Source organism: Dreissena polymorpha, chromosome 14 (genome assembly GCF_020536995.1).
Source record: "Dreissena polymorpha isolate Duluth1 chromosome 14, UMN_Dpol_1.0, whole genome shotgun sequence".
Lineage (NCBI taxonomy): Eukaryota > Metazoa > Mollusca > Bivalvia > Myida > Dreissenidae > Dreissena > Dreissena polymorpha.
This window is the reverse complement of record NC_068368.1, coordinates 16,024,178-16,047,675: the sequence shown is the minus strand read 5'-3', so window position 1 is coordinate 16,047,675 and position 23,498 is coordinate 16,024,178. Positions and strand designations below refer to the sequence as shown.

Here is a 23,498-nt window from a genome sequence, read left to right as displayed (position 1 = left end):
CAATTCATCGGGTAAGTCAATGATATGCGCTTTCAAAACACTGTGGAAACCATAACTATTATCAGTTAAGTCAATGCTTTGTGCTGTTATAACACTAATTTGCTCCTTATTCTAATAGACAAACGTTTTCTCCGTGTATGTTATGTTCAGGCCATGGTGTAAATTAGTTTCGTTAATTTTGTTTTTAAATCCACTTTAAATATGGGATTTGCATGCATAAAAACAGTTCGGTCCATAAACGAATAGCTGATGGTATAACATACGTTGAGTACATTATAGCCGCCTAGTTGATGTGATAAGATATCACCATATTGTAAATTATATGAAACAGAATCGTTGACGTATGCAGAAAAGGCGTCAGTTTCAACATTTTCAAAATCGTCATCGTTATTTTACGTCATCTCAACGTCGGCATCTCTTTTATCCTCGAAATCTTAAATATTAATCATCGGCACTTATGTCTCTTATTTTCAATTGTCATGACCAAGATTATATTACACATTTTGTATTCAAATGGAACAGCGTTTATTATCAGATCATTCTATAAAATGTCTATTGATGAGCGACTTTGAAAAGGTGATTTTTGTTCGTGATTTTATCTTCACATTACATCCTATTTGATAAATATTGTCACTGACTATGTCTTGTGAATATTTTATCTCGCGTAATATGGCGTACCGAATCTTCGACAAAGAATCCAATTTGTAAAATATATTGCTTTCATATTGACATGTTTTAAAATGATTGCGTGTGTGGTAACATTTAACGGGACGTGTGGCCTTGGTTTTCCTTAGTATCTGCATGTACTACCCACTTTGCACATAAGTATTGTATTCCTCTCTTTTCACCCGAGTTAAACTTATTTTCTGAAATTCAAATTGAATGTTATTCAAAATAAACTATGATGTTTCGCGTTGAAGGCGTATTAAAAGGAAACGTCTCGACTTATAAGGCTACACGTGCGTTGAAATTGGTATACTATTTATTTTGAAAGGTTAGTAAATAATACTATTATTATAACTTTTTTTCAGTTCGATGGGTGACCGGTATACAGCTTCCGAACGTTTGTAAAATATAATTGTTTTCGGAATGTACCGTTAAACATGTAAAAGTATTAAGTTTTAAACAAGCCGTCGTCCAAGCGGTGGAATCGTGACCTCACTTTAATGCATTTCAATCCATCCTGCACGGTATCAAGGTCAGTTCGCGGTCTGTAAACGAATCGTTATATACTAATACACGCTGTGGCTTTAACTAAGTGAAGTAGATTTTTATTTTGACAAAAAATACCTAAAATGAAAATATTCGGCGTTATTATTATGGCATTTCAATTAAATATTCTTCATATGTTTTAACAATTCCTTGAAAAGTATTTTTGTTATATTAATTTTGTAAGAATTATACAAAAATATTAACCACTAAAACAGGACTGTTCGAAGAATGCGCGTATTAATATCACAAATATGTATGGATGATTAGCGTTGACTTAAATGTTTTCATTTCATTTCAATTCTTCTTTTGTATTTCTGTTCTGTATCTATAATTATATGATAAATAATATATAATATTGCGAAATAAGCATTGAAATAAGGCGCAACACCCAGTTATTGATTTGAGTTTGATATAAAAGCTATGAACCGTGCAGAAAATGGCATTCGCTACCTTTGATCTTATTGATATACCGGTAACTTTCACCAACACGAACCACAATCAATGCCGTATATGTTTTGTAAAAGATATGTCTTATATCATTATTATTATTAGTATTCACTTTATTTGTATTTTATACAACTGTAAAACTGGTGGATTATTCTCATCGATTGCACTGCACATACATGTGTCTATAGTTTGTGTATGGACTTGTAACAATCAAGATTGACCTTTTTATCATGAGATCAAAATGCAATGCGTGTCTCAATGAGAAAAAAGTATGAAGAATCATAAACTACCGTTTTTTGACAGACTGCCTACATCATAGTTTGTTTATTGTAAACACGTAACCAGCATAAACTAATCTTAGGTAAAGGCAATATCGTTTTAAAGACGTGAGGATGTACGATAAATCGACATGGCCTTTGATACATATTTTATGGTTATTTACAATATGACTCAACCAACTTATCTTCACTTACTGGTTTATTATCTTGTTCTTACTGTTTGGATGCAGCATTTTACAAACGATAATAACATTAGTATCGATCTAAGAAACTGGGTTTAATGCAAGTGCGTAAAGTGCTGTCCCAGATTTGTCTGTACAGTCCCCCGAGGTTAATCAAAGACAAAACTTACCTCTTGTATGGATTTTGTTTTGTTGAAGGAAGTCTTTTCTAAGCGGAAAAACACTTTAGGATGAAAGTGTCCTTCTTGATTAGCCTGTGTATGTGATCTGATTGACGTCACATCAACACATTTTAAGTGTTTACCTTCATCAGATAAAACTAATCCAATAATAACTCTAAACCATATTGAGCGTATGTCTTTTTAACAGTTATTTTCAAGCATACTGCTCTTAGCATATTTTTCAAACTTTATATCGATTCGTATGGGAACGTGTTTCTTACGTCCGATTTCTGTGTATCTGACTGCTTTGAAGAATTAATGCCATTTTGATCTACATAATATCTAAATTATTTATTTTAGTTATCAAACACAACACACTTCCAACTTATAATATCTCTTTGAAACAGCTGTCGTTGATAACCATGTCGGCGCATTTTTTTGTGAGAGCCTTAGCTGGTTCAATGATCTGATTAAAAAAATAGTAAAATCGCACAGTTTGTTTTGCAAACTTCTTGTCATCTGTTAAAACGACCTTAAATATATCACATCAAAAAACTGTTTCGATATGGCGTTAGCAACAGAAATATAAAGTATGTGTACGGGTCCAACACTGTCTCACGTGATTATTACGCATCGCCGTAAAAGACGTGTGCTTTATTATAATTAAAGCAACAAAACTTGAACATGTTATTGGGTTTGTAAGATATTTTTATTTTATTAAATATTTAAAAGTTATATGTTTTAGTCTTGTTTGATAGCAGCCTTATTAAAACAACGTAGACGGAAATATAGATTGAGTTTAAGAAAATTAATTTATCATTTGAATTGATCTACACGCATTTTCCTTGTGAACATTTTGGTAATGTTACCTGAAAAACAGATATTTCCCTACTGAAAATGTAAAATAAAATCGGTATCATATTTTCAAGTTTAACAAAATATGTTCTCAATACATAAGTGAAACTTAAGCTATTGTAGATGTTGGTTGGTGTTCATCATCCCGAAAAGTTCGCCTTTTTATTTCGCGTTCTCAAATGATCCCATACATTGAAATCATTTCGGTGTAAACTACATATTTAGATCATGAATATATACTTTAACAATCTTCCTAATTGTGTGTGCACATAATGCAGCCTAAGGCGCGGACGGACCTACTACACTAAAAACTCCACCAGCTGGCATCGGCTCTCGTTTCAGGTCAACAAGATGTTCACTTAGCAAAATGAATACCACTGAATACAGCTACGTCTTCAAATGCGTCATTATCGGCGATTGTCACGTGGAAAAAAACGACGCTGCTACGGAGAGGATTTCCTACCCAAGCCCGCGCCAATTCGAAACAGGCCGATCTCGCAGCTGCATCTGCAATGCGTCGACAAGATTTTAACGACGTGCGAAGGAAGCCGAGTGAAGTTGCAATCCTATGTTACAATGGGTTAGTTTAGCTTTTATCGTTTTTTATTTAGATCGGTTTCAAAGCAGACCGGTTTGAATAGGACCGGTCTGAAAAGGACCGGTTTTGACTGAGGCGGATCTGAATGGGTCGGATTCGCTGAGACCGGTTTGAATCGGGTCAGTCTTTATAGATATTTAGCAACAAAATTGAACTCACTTGGAGAGAAAACATCTTTCCTTTCCTAATAAATATAAGAAATTGTTCCATACAAAATCCTATGTTAAATTGAGTGAAAAATAGTATTACATATCTTAAATTGCTTCGAAATTACTTTATAATTTTTGCAATTATTATATTTATTTTGTAAAGACCCCATAAAACTCGTTTTGGCTCAACCAAATGTCAATATCAATAAGATAAATGTGTCCATACGTCATTCAACCATCGTAGTGCATTCGCAAAACATCTGTTTAACACTTCAATAACCATTAATTAACCACAAAGGAGCACCTGGATCATTAAAGAACGGAGCATCCGCTAAACGTTAACGCCTTTCTTGCGCTCGATTGGATATTGTAGGCTCGGGTACTACTTTAATGTACAACGGGTACTCTTAAGTACTTGTATACTTAAATGTACCCCGGTTACGGAAAATATACTAGCACGTACCCGGCCAATTTAGACTGTACCCGAGTTTTATTTCCGCCGAAAATCCGATGTCGTAAAACGCGCTATGGAATTCGAAACCAAATTCTGTTTGAACAAAACCTACATCGACATGCTTTTTTGGTAAGCTTTTCGATTGTATAGAGTCCATTGTACCGAATATTGACAAAAATATTAACATGATTAGTTTGAAATAAAAAGCCGACAATGAATATTTTAGGGTGAGAATTCCCGGGTACGTTGCAGTATATTTTCCGTACCCGGGGTACATTTAAGTACACTTACGAGTATCCGCGGTACATTTAAGAAGTACCCGAGCCTACAATATCCAATCGAGTCTTTATTGCAGGACTAGAGCGACACCGCAGTCTGACGTTGTCCTACTATAGGGATGTCCATTGTTGTTTATCTGTTACGTCCACGTGCCAGAGTCGTTCTCAAAACTCCAGACATGGTGAATGCTTATAAATGCATAAACCGATTCTTATGAACATCTAACCGTACAAAGTGAAAACAAACTGCATTGATATGGGTCAAATAATAACGATTCATATTCCTATAGTTACACTTTTCTGTACTTACATTTTTATTGTGTTTATTTCGTGGGTTTAACCGATTCAAGAATTTAAAACAAACACATCGGAAAAAAACTGACTCAAATTCCTAATTGATTTCCAAAATCATAACTCCACAAATTTACGTATCCAAGAAAACGTATTTGAACAGCACAAAATATCATACCGACGAAAATAAATGATTAAACAGTAGTTGCAGTAAACGCCAATGCGTGCGAAGCCTCTTGCGTTTTATCAATTCAAGTACTTTAATTTATACCAGATTCACAACATAGCAAATGTTTTTATCGCACCACGCGGTTTCAAATATGAATATTAAAACACTGTACGCGTAAAAAAAATCATAAGAACTGAAAACATATGAGCATGTTTTGCGTTATTTTCGTTGACCTGTTGCTTCAAAGACAAAAGCCTTTGAAGCCCGTCGAGGAAAATTTTTGAAGTCAATTTCAAGAAATAACACGTTTTTTTTATACATTTTTTAAATAAAATTGATATTAATTACTTTTTCAACAGGCTAGCAGACGTTCACAAATACCTGGGTGAGAACCAACGTTTGGTGAAGATATTGGCAGGAATAAATAACCGGGCACCGGCTTTGTCGGAGGACGTTTCCTTACCGGAAATGCATAAGGACGTGGCCGGAAATGCATAAGGACGTGGTTGTCGAACCAATCACCAAATGGCCTATAGAGCTCGCCCAAGCGCACGGTGCTCTAACATGCGAAGTTAAACTCTACGATAAAGCAGACGTGGAAAAGTGTTTTCAAACGGCGGTGGATTTGCTCGTGAAAAGTGAACAGTATAAGCATAGAACAAATATTGAGGTGAAAAACTGCTCTGTACATCTTTGTGCCGACAGCTCCCTAACGAGCTCATGTTGTTAATACTGAAACTCTGGTTTTATTCGCTTTGAAAGCGGTTTGAAACCACAATGCTTTGCATTGACCGTTCAAATTATGTTAACCTAGCTTCTAGCGCAACTCTTTATAATTCCCAATTCTAAAAAATCTCTCTTATTTAAACTTGAACTCTCGCGGCATGTTGTTTGAGAACATGTTAAACCCGTGGCATTAAAAGCATTCACCCGTGTTGCACGTGCACGTGAAAACTTGCTACATGTATTGTGCATGCTTTTTTTTCTTAGGACAACGTGTTAGTCTTATTGTAGGACATGTGTTCACATCACACATGTGTTTTAATATGTGATTCCAAACCTTGTTGGTGCAATAAGAAGGGTGATGACTGGTCAAACGTAAAAGCAGCCATACCTTTGAACACAAGATCACAACATCATTTTAAACATTTGTTTTGAACATAATCGCAAACAGAATTAATATAATAACCATGGGGTACCGTTTTCCGAAGCAACTTACGTAAGTCTTAGACTTACGCACGTATTTTAAAATAAAGAATTTCATTTATTTCAGATTGATGCAAATTAATTTTTATTTGCAATGTAACAGGATATAATGAATTTCATTAAAACAGACCATATGTCAATTCGCAAAAGGAACAAGGAACTAGGTAAAAGAACCAACTTACTCTCTATACACATGGTGTACATATTCTTTTGTTTGTTAATTTTAAACAAGATAAGTATTTATGCAAAGCATCAAAGGGCGTCGGGAATCTCAGTGTAAAAGGCACTCAATGAAGTTACATGGAACGATTTTTTGTTCTACTGTAAATATTTATATATTGGCCGATTATTTTTAACAAAATAGAAAAAGATACTGGTATAACCATTATCTATGATTTTGTGTTATATCCCCCAAATAACCATTATTTATTATGTTGTGTTATAACCCCCAAATAACCATTATCTATGATTTTGTGTTGTAACTCCCAAATATTTCATAGTTCATTTTATTAACATATGTTTCCTTTATTTACTGGTATCCGTGTGCAGATTTCATTAATGGAACAGAACTGTGTAGGTTTTAAACAATCTGCTTCATCTTGTAAGCGTAATTTCATATTTTCTCAACTTCAAAGGGAGATGATTCTGAACTTATTCTTAGGTTGCTCATTTACGATAGGGGTTGAGTACTCATTGATATGAAAACACTGTAAAAGTTTGAAAAAATATTTGAATGAAAACTGTTTATTGTATAAAGAAGCTGCATTTCACAATACTTTGAAATTCAGTAACAGATCATAATAGATTTATTGCTCCGATATTCATCATTTTCAATAGGGTTCGAGTAATACTGATATAAAAACACTTAACAAGTTTGGAAAGATTCAGACGAAAGTTGTGAAATCTTTTAAACAAGCTGAAAGTGTTTATTTTGTCAAATTTAATAGAAAAAAATTCTGGACTTATTGCCCCGATGTTTCTCAGTTTAAATGAGGTAAAAGTACTCATTGATATGAAGACACTGTAAGTTTGGAAAGAATCTGATGAAAAATGTTGACATAATCACCTAACCAAGCAGTTTTTCACTTTTATTTTTAAATTCAAAGAGACATAGTTCTGGACTTATGGTCCGATATTGCTCACATAGAGTTTGGGTTGGGTCCTCATTGATAAAAAACCTGTGAAAGTTTGGGAACAATCGGATGAAAATTTTGGACTTCAAACAAGGATTTCAAAATTTCTCAAATTCTAAGGAAGATAACTATGGACGTAATGGTCGGATAATGCTAAAGGGCCCATACCACCTGGATAGTAATACGTGTCGCGCTTTGCGCTCTATATGTGGTTCTTAAAAAGAAAACTCCGAGCAGTGCTTGACTTTCGGGAAACGGGTTGCTGGGACACAGCTCCTCCTTGATAAGCGGCTGCTTCCTTTATCGCAACTCATTGATACAATCAATAATACGTGTCGTGCTTCGCGCTCTATATGTGGTATGGAAACGGCTATGATAGACAACCATAAAAATACATATATAATAGATGTGTTGTTTGTATTTATTTGTTAATATAAAAACACGTATATATTTTACAAGATATTTAAATGATGTAAGAAATTTTAATTAACGTTGTCACCACGTTGCATCCATTAATTTTAATAAATATGTTCAATTGTAGTAAAATGGATTTTAAAATGTCTACATAATATTAAGCTTTATTATATTTATTAACCTGACTGAAAAAATTGTCAGCCGCCGAACTGTTCCGTTCGTGCCGGAACCCGGGATTGAACCGGGGGCCTTTAGATGACTGTTGCGTAAACAACTTCAGTCTAACGCTCTCCCAACTGAGCTATTCCAGCTGAAATTCACTCATGTACTACTATTTGGTGAAGTTATGTATAGCAATGGTTTTTATATGTCTATTAATAAACTAATACATTGTACGTTTTCGTACCACTACGCCTTCCAATAAACTTGCTTGCGCGATAAGTCGTAAAATATCGTACTACATTGATTCTCCACTAAATAAGCAAATTAGAAAAACAACAAAAATAAATATATTTTGATTATATTTTGTTTTTATACAAAACATCATTTGTTTTTATACAAAACCAGAAAGTTTCGCGTATTTGCCCAGTCCCTGTGATCTTTCCTCTGTGATCAGTTGTGGATCAGTTATTAATGAAAACAATTAGTTTTGCATTATTGGCAATAAATGTTGTAATAAATGTAAAAGGCACAAATGCAGTACTTATTTACACTAATTTACACAAAAAGTCACCACAATGCAAGATATTCTTAAAACAAAAATATATACATTGATCCGTAAAATAACTTCTCCTCCCATAAGCGAAAAAAAATGCATTGCATATTAGTGTCGCCGCCCTCCAGAGCGAAGCCAATCATTACGACAAAGTTTACACTCAGTTAAAACGTACCGTAGGAAGTACAAATTAGTGTACTTTCCTATAAACGTCATACATCATTCACATGTTTATATGCAAGCAAATTTACTTCCTTGATCATATTGCTTTGATTCGTGTGTTTTGTGGACCGAGGTTAATTGACCTTATCCCAAGCATCACGATAGCCAATATTGTATTTATTTTTTATACATTTAACGAAAGGAAAAAAAATGTTTTTAATAAACGATCCCTTTATATCTGGAAATGTTGATTGCAAAAAGATGATCGATGATTAGTGGTGTTGTAAAGGTGGTGTAAAGGTTAGAATGCTTGCCTTTCAAGCAGCCAATCCGGGTTCGATTCCCGCCGGCGCAAGAGTTCTGTCGCTGTAGTGACATTTTTATTCGTAAAGTTCAATTTTTGAGTTCAGTAAGTTCGTCATTTATCTAATAAACTGCTAGTTTAAGAATGGGAATGTTAACAGGTCCATCAAACTTACAGCGCAACAAGCGTGTTTTCGATATAAACTTTAAATGAAAATTTCAAAACACGGACTAATGAATTCATAAAGAATTAAACTTTTTGACGATATGATTACTTTTTACTGAATTTTTGTTCCGAAATATGAGGTATTCGCTCGGCCAATGATATCGAAATGATCAGTGTTTAATTACTTCGAAATACATATAGTTCAACAAATTTACAAATCGAATGCTTGATACGGCGAATTCGGTCGCATTCCTCTAGCAATATATAGAAACATAAAGATTATCAAATAATGGGTAAAATAGTCTTATTAGATAATAACTGCACTGCAAATTTCTTGTTTTTAATACGATAACAACTTATCACATTCAGGAAAGAAATGGATATAAGAAACGTTTTATAAACGCTGATTCTCGGTCATTAGAAACTCAATTTGTCGATCATGTTAATAATCCCAACAGCCATTTAATCCAGAGGAATATCTCAATGGCATACGACTGCCAGAATTCTGAACATCTCTCGCCCGACTGCGAAATCTTCATATCAATTAGCGACTGAAACGTTAAGATACACAAACACTCCGGTAAGAAACAGCGTATGTATCTCTTGTTCAATGTATATCATGTTTGAGTATGTCTTTAACATGTCTGTAATATCGACACATTGTTTAAATAGCCGAACAATGATTATTTTCATCTTATATAAACAATGCAATTGATGTACACATCTAATCTGACATTAAACTTAATTTAAATAGGCACGATCCGTCGCTTCAATTTTTACTTTGCTTATGAAGTTATCTTTACGGAATGTTAAATCTATAATGTTGTGGATACAAACAGTATTTTATTTTTGCAAAAAGGAACCAGAAGAGCGATGTATAAAAAAATATAAACGTAATATAGTTACTATTAATAGTAGTCTATTAGGCAATACCTATCAGACATCAAGCTTTTCCTATTACATATAGATACAATACCGCACGTTATCGAACAAAGCTTTTATAACAATATGAGAATAGGTAACTTTAAAATAGATGCAAATGTAAAACTACACGCAGTATATCCATGGCGTATTCAGACCTTATACACAAAGAACAGACAAACAACAACACATTTTAGCACAAATATAGTTTTACAAATATTTAAGGCTTATTCAATCTTTTTTTAAATTTGAATTTATAACACGATAACATTAACACGCATCATACTAATAACACATTAAATTAACAACGCCTTAATTATTTACTTCAAGGTTTAAACGCTTGCTCCAGCGAATACCAGTAGTAGGGATATTAGAAGCTTCAAAATCAATGCCGTCTTGCTGCTTTATCCAGTCATAGCCGTACTTCTCATCCTCAGACATAGCTTTAATACACCATGCTAATTCACATTTCACACACACGTCCTGTGACTTTGACCATTCCACCATCGACTTAATAACTTTAACGGAAACACCTGTGTCTGAGTATATTACTCGCCTGATCGATACAGGAAAGTAATCGTGCAGCCGCGTATCATCAAGTTGTGTAAGATCTAATACAAGCGTGTGTAGACGCCTAAGGTTTTTAAGAGCTTCACCCAAAAGTTTAATATTCGCACACTGCGATATGTGAAGAAAACTGATGTTTTCACCAGTTGCTGACATTGACTCGAAGAGTACCCTTTCTGTTAATGGAGTTACGAAAGATAGGTCACATCTCACCATATTTCTGCAATCTACAGAGGTAATATTGATATCTCCATCACATGACAAGTACTTGAGTTTTACACCCCTGTAGATCAATGTGACCATCGCCACGGAGGATCACATACGACAACGTTTCTCTCGATTGCGATATAATTTCCTGCAAATCGTACACGTGTCCTTCAAGATAAAATTTATATCCTGCCGCCTCAATACTAACAATGTTTGATATGTTCATATCTATTAAGGTTTTGTCCACATTTTTTCTCTTCGGATGATGTCGCTGTAAACTACTGTAAAGAAATTGAAATTCACTGATGATATGACTAAAATTTAGATGGACGCACGCATGCTTGTTTGCCGCCCCTTAATGATGCCATCCAATACAATATTTTGAGCTTCGCTACCCAATGTAAACAATCTAAAAGAAAAACACTCATAGTTATCATGCAGTTTGCTTTCCATGTCACATGTAATGACATCCGTGATGTGCTTTGACATTCTTTCAGCTGCCGGGGGACAGATTCCGCATGTAAAGATGAACAACTGACCTATTTCCATAATAGACGTACTATCGCAATACGCCAACTGTATTGCGTGCATGATTGCGTCCATTTCTGTCTGATTCATAGCAATATACAACGATGATAGAAATTCCTCGATTGTTTTGTGCACAAACATATATGGAACATTCTTTTCTGGGCAAAGTGCCAAAGACTTTTTCCTCGTGATAACCCCTGTCTGAAGAAAGTAATCTAGTTCTGTTTTCGTCATGTATTGTGTGATTTTGTTTTCTCGAAAGACAAGCGATGATTGTTTGTTAGTGTCTGTCAGCGTTTTAAATGCAAGCTCACTTGCGGAATAAACCAGCGACAAATTAGCTTGCACATAGTCAATTGTTTCTGTTCTAAATATTTCTGGTAAATCCCCACATGATTTTTCCCCAGTGTTAAAGTCTTGAATTTGAAGTTTTTGCAGTCCCCTGGCTATGTGCATATCTAGCATGTTGACGTATAAAGCACACAGTGAACCTACCGTTAAACGTCCAACGTAGAACTGGTGAACTAACTGAACACACATGGCTGGTATTGTAATGAGATTTTTCAAGTTTTGTGTCTTTATTTGGTTTAAGAAACCAGTAGATTTGGTTTGTTGATCCTTTTTCGATATACAGTCTTTCTCTGCTAAAACACGAAACACATTCCTCGACAACGTGTTGTAGTCCAATACGCCGGAAATTTCAAATGTACGCGTTAAAGTATCGCTTATTTTTAGGTCGGCACGTTTCCATGGTCGTGCGGTTATAATATTGGTTATGTTATTTGGCTGCAAATATTGCGGCATAGCACGGTCTTTATGACATATGCATGTCGAGTCAGTTGGCGGAGGGAATGGAATTTCGGCGTGGTACCATTCGTCTGCGGCATCGGTTAGAACAAGACAATTATGTTCCCAGACGCAGTCATCACAAGTTAGTTGTTTGCATTTTATAGCCTCCTCAATCATCTGAGTGACGCTACACATGCGTCCACTGTAATCACGTAATGACACAAAGAACAGAAATGTGTAGTCTCGCAAAGTGTCAAGATCGTCGAATGCTATTGGCTTTGCTGTTTGCTTGCTAGTTGTTGCGCTGCTTGTGTCTTTTTTGGACGCAACCTTTGTCGATTGAGCTTTACACCAATCAAGAACGAGCTTGTTTGAAAACGTTGTTTTGCCACAACCTGGATTTCCTTGTATATAAATTGTATTTACCGGCTTTCCATCACGCAGCAATAGCCCATTGTAGGTTCTTACATCATTTGAAAACGATGAGGACTGGTTTGTTTGATGCACACCATTTCGGTCTTTCTGGACTCTTTTAAGCTCCTTTATGGAAGGTGTCACGTAAATCCGTTCTAATGGTACATCTATGTCCGTATCTAACATCGAAACCGGCGCGACACACATTGCTTGGTACTGTTCAATTAACCACGCCTGTATTTCTGCAAACAAATTTAGTGACTGACATTATTACAATACATCAAACAAGTCTTGTATTATTCCTTAAAAGGTAATGAGATATTGAATTGACAACAGCGACACAGAAAGTTACTCAAACAAGATTAAGAACAATTTGACAATAGAAAACGTTATGTATAGTTTTTTATCGTAGATCTTTACAAATAAAGCACATTTTTTTGTTTACTTGTAAGAAGCAATTCTATATGAATTTCGTTTATGATGACATTTATCACAAACACTAACTAGATAATGTACTGCTCATTTGAACATTGGGTGATGTAGGCTCATCACCTGTAACTCCTGGATGCTTAAGTTTGTGGGGGTCCGGCGTTGTACTCGGAATTAATGATTTTACATCTGAGACTACATTGTCCAGCTTATTCATCACTTCATCTCCTTTCTTTTTTATCTTTGCAAGCGGATCGTCTCCAGCCTCGATGATTGCTTCTGTGATGTTTTCACCTATATTCTTTAAAGCATCGTCCATAGACCTGACTTGTGTATCCTTTTCCTTTTCAAGAACTTCTTTAATTTCTTCCGTCAAATTTTCTTTGAAATGTTCAAAGGTTGAAGCGATATCTTCGTATGTAATCGCTAGTGTCCCATTTTTTAGCTGTATAAATAGAATTGATACAAGGATTATAGTCTTACTGATTCACTATTTATTTGTTTTCGAGATGCAAGCAAAATAAACTGTATGATATATGTAAAATGCTTAATAAGCTATATATTCTGGACATATCCTTAATTTCAGGTCATAGTTGAATAAATGAATGGGCTTTGGTCTGTGACTGCAGGATAGTTGCAAAACAGTGTGAGGTTTCAATTGAATATATGTAACAGTTAAAGAAATATGTACTTGTTGCACGCGAACCTTAACCTACATTTAATATCGCACGCAAAACTAAACCGTACTTTTCTAAGAACAAAAGGGGGCATGATACTGCTAAAAGCTAGCGACGTTATTGATCTATGTCAAGAATGTTCCTAAAGACTCTAAATGCATATGCAATGTATCATTTCAATAAGTGGTATATATGCATTTATTGAGTAGTTGCTTGCAAACGTTAAGAAAAATTCTCAAAAGTACAAAAGGGGAATAATTCTGCTAAATTGAAAGTCAGAGTTATACAACATGGCCATTGACAACACACATTGATCCCAATCACGTGTTTCAAGTTTCAATAGAGTAGCTAAGCATAAACAGTAGCATCGAGATATTTAACGTTGAACTTATCAAGGTGTAAAAGAAAAAGGGCATAGTTCTGCTGAATTGCAGGTCAGAGTTAAATGATCTTGGTGTCACACAATGACCCGGAATACACTTGTGAAGTTTGAATTGAATACCTGTAGTAGTTTTGCATCTCTCATGTCCTGAGGAACCAATCCACCTCCCCAGCACTGACAGAGGAGTTTGTGCAGATGTACTAGAATGCACTGTTGCCGCTTTTAAGGACGTCTAGTATGCCATCTTTCCCTCAGGATTACCTGCTCTCGATTGCGTTCTTTAGTCCTGACACCGTTGGTTTCATGTCCATTTCCATCATTAGGGGATGAGTTTTGATTACAACGAGGGCATAATCTGTGACGTGGGTCTGCTCGGAATGTAGTTCGGAGAAGTGTTCCATTCAACGTTCCATATGCTTTCCCTTGTCTTGGATGATCTCGCCAGTGTAGACTTCAGTAGAACTGTGATCTTCATGGTGGGGCCAACGGCTTCCTTGATGCCGTCATATATGCCCCTAATGTTTCCAGTATCGGCATATAGCTGGATGCTCTGGAAGAACTGAAGCCAATAGTCATTTGCGAACCTTCTTGCTAGTATCTGGAATGCTCTCTTGGCAGATCTGTACGCCTGCGGTTTCCTCTGGCTAGTGGAACGCTGGTATTATAGGTAGGTTTTGTGGTTTGTCATACGGCTGGGGTGAGTGTTAATGGGTAAGCCTCAAATCAATCGCTTTCCAGAGACTTTCTTGGCAGTGTTGAGTATTGTGTCTCTGATGTGATCGAACCCAAAGCTGTTTGGCTGTGCCATCATTAGGTTCCAGATGGAGTACCTCAGAAAGTTCTCGATAAACATGCACTTCATTGTCGGGTAGGTGATTTTGCACACATTAATACGATGTTTGCCATCAGTCCTAGATCGGCGAAACTTCTAAGGCTAAATCTTCATCTTGCAGCAAGCAAGCGAGAGATCGGTTTCGCATTCAGCACTGTTAAAGGTGTGGGTAAGGAGGACGCATTTCGGGACATATCGTCTGTTAATGATAAGTTCGATGGTGTCTCCAAGGTACATTAGGAGATGGTTTGGTCTGAAACAAAAAAGGTTGGTGAGCCTGACGTCATGGTGTGAGCACGGCTCAAGGATTCGCTGCCAATTGCCATTTATCTTTCCAACGCCGTATTTTACCAAACATGGGGACCACAGGTTGTGATCGGCGCCTACTCTGACATTTAAGTCAACCAGCAAGACTTTGAATTCTTTTGGGGGGTATCCTGTTGATAAGCAAGTCTATCTGGCTGTATATATCGTCATTAGGATTATTTGTGGAACTAAGTGTTGGTTGGACAACGAAACCAACGCCATACTCTCTGGTGTCCTCAAACATATTCCTTCACCAGAAGAATGTTAAGTCCTTTTCTGCAAGGGTTCGAGAATCAACAAGCCGCGTCTCTTACAGTGAAGCGATGGCGACCTGAAGTCCAACAGGTTTATTATTGATAACTGAGGTTTCAGGCATCACATATGATCTGGAGGTCATTCGATTATCCTGGAGACAGTGTTCTAACACTTCCCATTATCCACGCAAGCTTATAAGTCCAGGGGAAAGGCGAAGCCGATACATATTTGCACCAGCAGCATAGAAGACGTTGCCAGAATGACTTTAAGACAATATCAGACCGCCTTGGGGACTGCGGCTCCGGATCGTGACTCCCTTAGCCTACGATTCGCCAAAACATAATCTGCAAAGTTTAACCCTAGCTAGGTGACTGAAGTTGTACTCTCACTTGTCAAAGGTTCTCCCCTAGTCTAGTGGTAGAGCGGGGGTGTATTATTTCCCCGTTAATGTGCATCATACGCCCACTGTCCCTGGGTTGGCCTATGACACTATAAAGTGTCCATCTGGCCTTTGTCAGCTTTTATTCTTCGCGCTGGGTTACCTGGATACACACCTCAGTAAGGAGTCCGAACAGTCATGACAGTATTGTGTAGGAGCCGGTTTAGTCGCCAGACAACGGTACAGATTCTACTTAGTTACGTTGTACTAGTAGCAGATTATCTTATCAACCTGCTCTGACGTCAAGGTGAGCTAAAATGTACATTAAACATGTCAAACCTGTGTTAACTTGTCCACTGCCATCTGTGACGCAGCTTGGTGATCGACGTGTTTAAGGTTCTGCAACAGCGAAACTAGTGTGTCGATGGCTCTGTCACTGTTTTGTCTCATCATGGACATTGTAGACGTATGTCTTACAGCACGCCCCACATCTCAAGCCTATACTGTGAATCAGTTGATAACTTGTATTATACATCAATTTGTTTCATAATATATACACATATAAATATTCATGAAGTGTTTGGGAATGATGATTGTACAGAGATTATGCCATTTCAGTCATGGAATCAGAATAGTGTATGTTCTATTGTTTATACGTGTATGAAATGTCGGACAAAAGGTTATACACTGAATTTGATTATAATTAAATGGCGTAGTCCCTCACAGTATTATTATTTTTAACTCTAAATACATATTGAAGTGATATTAGTTTTTTCCTAAATTATGTTACCTTCGTGCACACATTTTCCTGCTGTGTCAGGTCGTCCTTGAAGTACGTTTGGAAGTATTCAAAGTTGTAAATGACATTGACTATACCGTTGAAGTCGGTATCTTCTGCTTGGTTGGCGTCCTTGTACCCATCTCTTGTGATAAAGCACTTAGAAATCTGCTATGGCTCTGAGCACCATTTAGAGGCATCCGTGTTTATCCACGTAGGACCTTTAAAGCTGTTTGGGTTTTGTTGAGAGCGAAATCGGTGTTGTATTACTATTTGTTTACAAATTTCATTGCATAAATTATTATTAAGGCAATTTCGCGGCTTGTGAATGTCATGAAATTCGCATTTTCCGCGTTTCCTTTTGCAGCATATGTTCGTAGGGTCACACGGTAAGACATTTGGAGTATGACATTGATTACAGATATCGCTCTCTAAAACACCGTATCGTTGCTTGATCTCTCTACGAATGTTATCATAACACGCTTGACTGATCTCCTTTACAATGTCAAGCAGGCAGTCACGTGTTATGTTCATACCCAAGGCCGCCTTAAACCAGTTCAGGGTTTCTGGGTTGCGAATGATGTCCTTGTAGTCCGACATTTTCCTTTACGCTTATATTTTGTCTGCAAGACAACATCGAAATATATATAACTGTTGTTAAAGAACTCATTTATTCTTTCAAAATCCGTGCGTACAAAAAACTATAATTAATTACAGTCGACCAACAGCTTTGATTGAAATCGAAAGTGGATATATTCTTAATTATTTCACATTTAACGCTTATTAGCACCAATAATTGATGTAACAACTTACCAAACTGACCTTTATATGGCATTTCCATAAACAACACTGCAATCTCCATAACTCTCTCGGTATCAATTGATCGTTTGTTTTTGTTTAATAACATGGCCTGTTTATACGCTGTCGGTGTTTAAATTGGTTACGGAAGTAAAGGGGGCACACTACAGTTTTTCACAAATCGGCTTCTGGCTGCCGGGGTGGGGGCACTGTCCGTCCTCACAGCTAACACAACGTCTACACCTGAAATCATACAAAACATATCTTCAGTATTGTTGGGGGTATGTCTTCCAGAAAATACATGGATAGCCATGGTGCACCCACTTGCTGTATATTTTTATCATGGAAAATCAGCCAATTTAGGGGTCTGAATGTCACCTGTTTTCGAGGCCATTTCTGTGATTTTCAACACAAATTTACCACTTAACTGCAAATGCCAGTTCATTAAACACTTTCTGCTTTACTGCATCACTAACCAGATATTTGACCGACACCGAAGAATCCTAGGGTCATCCACGCGGTTTTTTGCAGAAATTCAGTTGAGTGGAGGCACCTTTAAAATTCATGCAAAATTAGCCTTCGGAGCTAGAAACCAGCATGTACGTATTTCATGACCTTGACTGCCCAGCAGACACACTGGCTAGGCACTGGACACATTTTCGAATTCACTAAGCATGCATTTCAAACCACCACCACTCAAATCTGATACTTTAAACTTGTAAAACACTATTATTGCTGCTCAGTTTTATTGTATCCCTATTTATTAGAAATTTCTCCCCTGCCAATTCGACACTAAGGCTCAAAACTGTATAGTGCTACCTTAAGAAACACCATACTATGGTAGAATCAGGAAAGTTGACTATTTTCATGAGGTTTACTCATATATGAGTGTGTACAATAAATTTTAAAATCCTGGGACGACTCGTGTATTTTTTATGCCTTGTTTTCTACACATGATAATTTGGTCATTTTCAGTACTGTTTCCCACTATCTGCAGACTGTACTACTGAGCCAGGAATTGCATTATGTTTGCAAGCAAATTTCAACAAACACTGCATTTTTGTACCCAATCATTTAAAAAATGATGTCCAAATGATAATTAACAGCCAAACACTTCTGATCAATGCATTGGTGCTGAAAAATCCTCAAAAAGCATAGCAAAAAGGTTAATTTTTTGAAAGTTTTTACATATTTTCATTTAAAAAAGCCCATTTAATTACATGATTTACCTTTTCTTATGCAAACCTACCACTGAATTTTCTTCTACAAACAAGCACAGTACTTTGAGTAATGTAAACATTTGATTAAACATGGCTTTGGCTGCCACAATGGACTAAAATGACAATATCTCCCAATGAAAGGGAGGTAATCCAAAAGTTATAGAGATGACCACTGGCCAATCTTAAAAATTAACAAAAATAGATACAGCACAGGGAAAAACAAGAACCTTGGCACTTATCAGATGGGATTAAACAAACCTTTGCACATACAAAGAAAGTATTTTCTGGATTAAACTGGATTAAAAATGTTGGGCACACAGGACAAAACAAACTACATAAAAATGCTTGCCAGTGGTGTTCGAACACGTGTGCGAATGGAACTTCAAAATTTAAAGACAATAAAATCAAACGATAGCAATTACTTTGTAACAAGAAGTTCACAGGCTCTTGCTAACATAATTCCGTGTTTCAGCAACGATCATTCAAAGTGCTCAAAAGCGTCTACCGTGTGCCAGCACCACATGTCAAGCATTCGAAAGTACAGCGTAAAACATTTGCCATACGGACAGCACCTTCATCTTTCGAATACGGATAGCAGCCGTCTCAAAGACACTATATCAAGTACTTTTGATACCAAAACACTTCAATATGTAAGCAATCTGTACAATGCAAACAGATGTGAGAGTTTGCACTCGACAATTTTCAACTATGCCCCAAAATTCACATGTTGAAAAAGGAATTTTTCCGGCCTATGCCATTCAGCAACCCATTCTCGAACGCATGGAAAAGGCAGAGCCACGTTTATTTTGGCTCGCACTGTCGGTATTAAAGTAAAACAGCATTCACAGATGTACAGGAATTTACAACATATTGACAAACGGAGCACTTATCATTCACGAAGAAAGGAATCCTTTCAATATAAGCAAACCAGATACTTTTTGCGAAAACGGGTTTCAAACCTTCCACTACTGAAAGACTCACTGTATTCATCTCAGCCATCATCTTCAGCTGGGGACCATAGTTATGGAATAAGTTATTAGATCTGTTTGCAATGTGCAGATTGACAAAGAACAATCTTCACTAGAAACAAAAACAAGAAATCAGAGATTTAAAACAATGTAAACAGTGATCAACAAACCAGTTACCTTTCACATAATACACTTCCGGTAACCATGATGACCAGTGCATCCTCTTGTCGCCAAGCACTTTTTTCGAGAATAATTCACCGATTGGGGCTCATACGACAAATGTTCCACCTTAATGCACGTTTTGTTGCGACATATATGTGAAACATTCATTGTGTCTGTCATAATCATTGTACCCAAGAAGTGCAAAAAGAACGCAAGCCGGTGTGCGAGGAAATGTATGCGCTTGCCGGCCACTGTGGCTCGCAGCACCCCATATCCATAGCGGTCATGCTCACCCACCCATAACCGACAAGCACCTGCTGCACCTGCACCTCCAGACTTTTGTTCTACAAGGTTTTTTAACCGTTGAACTGTGTGAAAAGAAGGGACACTTGCATGAAATGCACTGGCCATAAGCTATGACTGAAAATGCAAACAAGTATGGATATTAATGCTGTTTTTGTCCATTTCCCCCCCTGGAAAAACCTTACATTTCACTATTGGACTCTCGCTTTAGCACAATAATCTTTGTAAGCAGTTGTAAATTGGTAAATATGGTCAATAAAAGTTGTAAAGATCCATTAATGTGCATAAATAAAAAATTGCCAATACCAGACATTGAGTTACCTCCCTTTGTTTGAGCCCTTAGTATGCTGGTGTTAAGTGTTTTCCGATTGGAAATATTGTCGAAAATAAAATGCTGACATGTTCAGCAACATTTTTAAATGCAATTAAATGTTTTTGACAGGACTTGAAAAATTGACACTTTACCTTAAGGGGGCACACTACAGTTTTTCACAAATCGGCTACTGGCTGCCGGGGTGGGGGCACTGTCCGTCCTCACAGCTAACACAACGTCTACACCTGAAATCATACAAAACATATCTTCAGTATTGTTGGGGGTATGTCTTCCAGAAAATACATGGATAGCCATGGTGCACCCACTTGCTGTATATTTTTATCATGGAAAATCAGCCAATTTAGGGGTCTGAATGTCACCTGTTTTCGAGGCCATTTCTGTGATTTTCAACACAAATTTACCACTTAACTGCAAATGCCAGTTCATTAAACACTTTCTGCTTTACTGCATCACTAACCAGATATTTGACCGACACCGAAGAATCCTAGGGTCATCCACGCGGTTTTTTGCAGAAATTCAGTTGAGTGGAGGCACCTTTAAAATTCATGCAAAATTAGCCTTCGGAGCTAGAAACCAGCATGTACGTATTTCATGACCTTGACTGCCCAGCAGACACACTGGCTAGGCACTGGACACATTTTCGAATTCACTAAGCATGCATTTCAAACCACCACCACTCAAATCTGATACTTTAAACTTGTAAAACACTATTATTGCTGCTCAGTTTTATTGTATCCCTATTTATTAGAAATTTCTCCCCTGCCAATTCGACAAAACTGTATAGTGCTACCTAAAACATATGAATAAGAATATCAAGGTAGACAACTGATAAATGTGTAAACTACGTTCAGCTGTTATCTTACCTTCTGCTTGGTTTGATAATATTGAGTAAACCTCGTTTAGCTGTAAACTTACCTTACGTTTGGTTTGATAATATGTAATCCTGCTCAGATCTCAGGCCAGGTTGCTCCAAACTCTTACCGCAATTAAGGTAACAGTCTGTTAACTTCAGATGAAGATAAAGTCGAGATTTATTTTTAAAAGTGTAAGGTTAAAGGTGCGGTTTATAGTCTGCTTCGATAACGTATGAATCTTCATCCGACTTCGACATTAACCCCCCGATGACTGGGATTTAAGTCGTCCGTTTACATATGGCGCAGTAGGCAGCCACGGCACATTGACTTATTTTCCTCACAGGTACCCATTTATACACCTGGGTGGAGCGGAGCAAGCGTGTGATTATTTTTTTGCTCAGAAAAATCTAGTGCCCTGTGCGGGATTCGAACCAGGGACCTTCCAATCCCTAGACCAGTATCTTACCACTAGATCACTGTCCCCAGTTATTATCAAACACATGCAAATTATTTGTTAACAATTAACATATATCTCAAAGGGTTAACAATTAAGTCACATTAATTGCTTGATCCAAAAATTAACGGCCTTAGCTGAACAAGTCGTTAAGGTTTTGGTAAACCAGGCCCTTAGTCTTCGTGGTTGAAATGTAGGCTAAGAAGATCATAAAATCTTCACTAGATGATCCGGTAGTGAAATATGTCATTACACATGTACTATTCTTTCTGTATTATACAATGCAGCATTAAAAGCTAAAAGTTTATCAGCGCTCATTAAATTTATATTTTGATTTACATCGATGATAATATTGTTATCAGCGGTCATTATTTATATGCTTACATTCTACATTCTAAAGGACTGTGTTCGATAAAGGTCTTAAATGACTCTATAGTATCATGACCACGGCGTTCACATCTTTTTTTCAGTGAGGGATATATATTAGTACCATACAGTGCAATTAACAGATAATGTGTGGTATGTTTAGAATAGTTTTCAATGCTTTAAGCTCATCTCAACACCTAACGCTCGCAGTGTTATTTGTGAGGACGAAGTCTCCTGCGACGTCTGTCATAAATAATTTACGACCGTGATATGGGCGAAAAAGATTGCTGTATTTTACTGCGTTCAACTGGTGAACATCTTATTTTTCTGAGTAAACGTAAATTAATCGACATTTGATAGCTCGCTTCATTCTACCGAAGTTCCCAAACGAACGTTTAGCTTTTGAATTAAATGGAAACCCCGATAAGTTATTCCTCATGCCCATGTACAACTAACTAATATTTGTAATGTTGATACCCTTTATGGCCATATTGGCAAAGTATTTGTACTTTTCGAAAATAAAATAAGTAGAGATTTACAACCGTACTAGTTGAGCACTCAACATTCGGGCCATCTTTTCCATATTTTCCAACACGCTTGGTTATATATGTTGCTGGATGTATTTATAATTACCCATTTGAAGATAAAAGGTTGAACAAATATATTTGTTTTATCAGACAAGAACGAGAACTTAAGAACTAGCATTCTGTGTGTCTCCTTTGTAATCTGCATATATGTGCTTCAGATTGAGATTTGCTTCAATCCTAAAAACAATTTTGCACAAGAAGCCAACTACGTTGCCCACAGTGGTTCAAACTCCGCCGACAGTGCGCTGTTGCTGGGCATGTGTCAGTACCTACCTGGTACTGACTGCACGTGGTATAGGGAATGCTTGTCGACAGGAGCATATATGTTCCTAACTGAACATGGTGTTGGGAATTTCTTTCGGTAAGAGCGTATATGTTGTTGGCAAAACTTGGTTTAGAGAATGTGTGTCAGTAAGAGCGTATATGTTGTTGACAACACGTGGTATAGAAAATGCCTGTCGGTAAGAGCGTATATGTTGTTGTCAACACGTGGTTTAGGGAACGCCTGTCGATAAGAGCGTATTTAGTGTTGACAACACGTGGTATAGAAAATGCCTGTCGGTAAGAGCGTATATGTTGCTGACAACACGTCGTATCGTGAATGACTGTCGGTCAGAGCGTATTTATTGCTAACAACACGTGGTATAGGGAATACCTGTCGGTTAGAGCGTATATGTTGTTGACTGCACGTGATATAAAAAATACCTGTCGGTAAGATGGTATATGATGTTGACAACACGTGGTATAGTGAATGCCTTTCGGTAAGAACGTATATGTTGTTGACTGCACGAAATATGGGAATGCTTGTCGGAAGG

The 23,498-nt window shown here is 36.9% G+C and overlaps 3 protein-coding genes and 1 long non-coding RNA gene across 16 annotated transcripts in view; 2 read left to right on the top strand and 2 right to left on the bottom strand.

Moving 5' to 3' along the window:
- The window catches only part of LOC127858315 (uncharacterized), a 131,449-nt gene that overhangs the window by 52,379 nt on the left and 55,572 nt on the right, over positions 1 to 23,498 (bottom strand). Inside the window, exons 1-3 of one of the 11 annotated variants that reach the window (XM_052395348.1) lie at positions 17,451 to 17,583; positions 16,650 to 17,260; positions 16,199 to 16,357 (exon numbers count right to left, since the gene is read on the bottom strand). The exons of 5 other annotated variants lie outside the window; for them this stretch is intronic. In XM_052395348.1, coding sequence (XP_052251308.1) covers positions 16,199 to 16,318 — 120 coding nt within the window. In that variant the 5' untranslated portion in view covers positions 16,319 to 16,357; positions 16,650 to 17,260; positions 17,451 to 17,583. Of the gene's footprint in view, positions 1 to 10,106; positions 12,646 to 13,103; positions 13,465 to 16,198; positions 16,358 to 16,649; positions 17,261 to 17,450; positions 17,584 to 23,498 lie in introns of those variants that run through there. 5 more of the 11 variants (XM_052395349.1, XM_052395345.1, XM_052395344.1 and 2 more) reach the window with 5 other exon arrangements.
- Positions 1 to 23,498, top strand: part of LOC127858325 (uncharacterized) — a 154,778-nt gene that overhangs the window by 97,071 nt on the left and 34,209 nt on the right. The window lies entirely within an intron of this gene.
- LOC127858326 (uncharacterized) overlaps positions 1 to 23,498 on the top strand; it is a 148,610-nt gene that overhangs the window by 92,774 nt on the left and 32,338 nt on the right. The gene's annotated exons all lie outside the window — the stretch shown is intronic.
- Positions 17,589 to 21,168, bottom strand: LOC127858331 (uncharacterized). The gene is made up of 3 exons (XR_008038852.1): positions 20,880 to 21,168; positions 20,554 to 20,646; positions 17,589 to 17,678 (listed from the first exon to the last, which is right to left on the bottom strand). It is a non-coding gene; the product is annotated as an uncharacterized LOC127858331 (long non-coding RNA).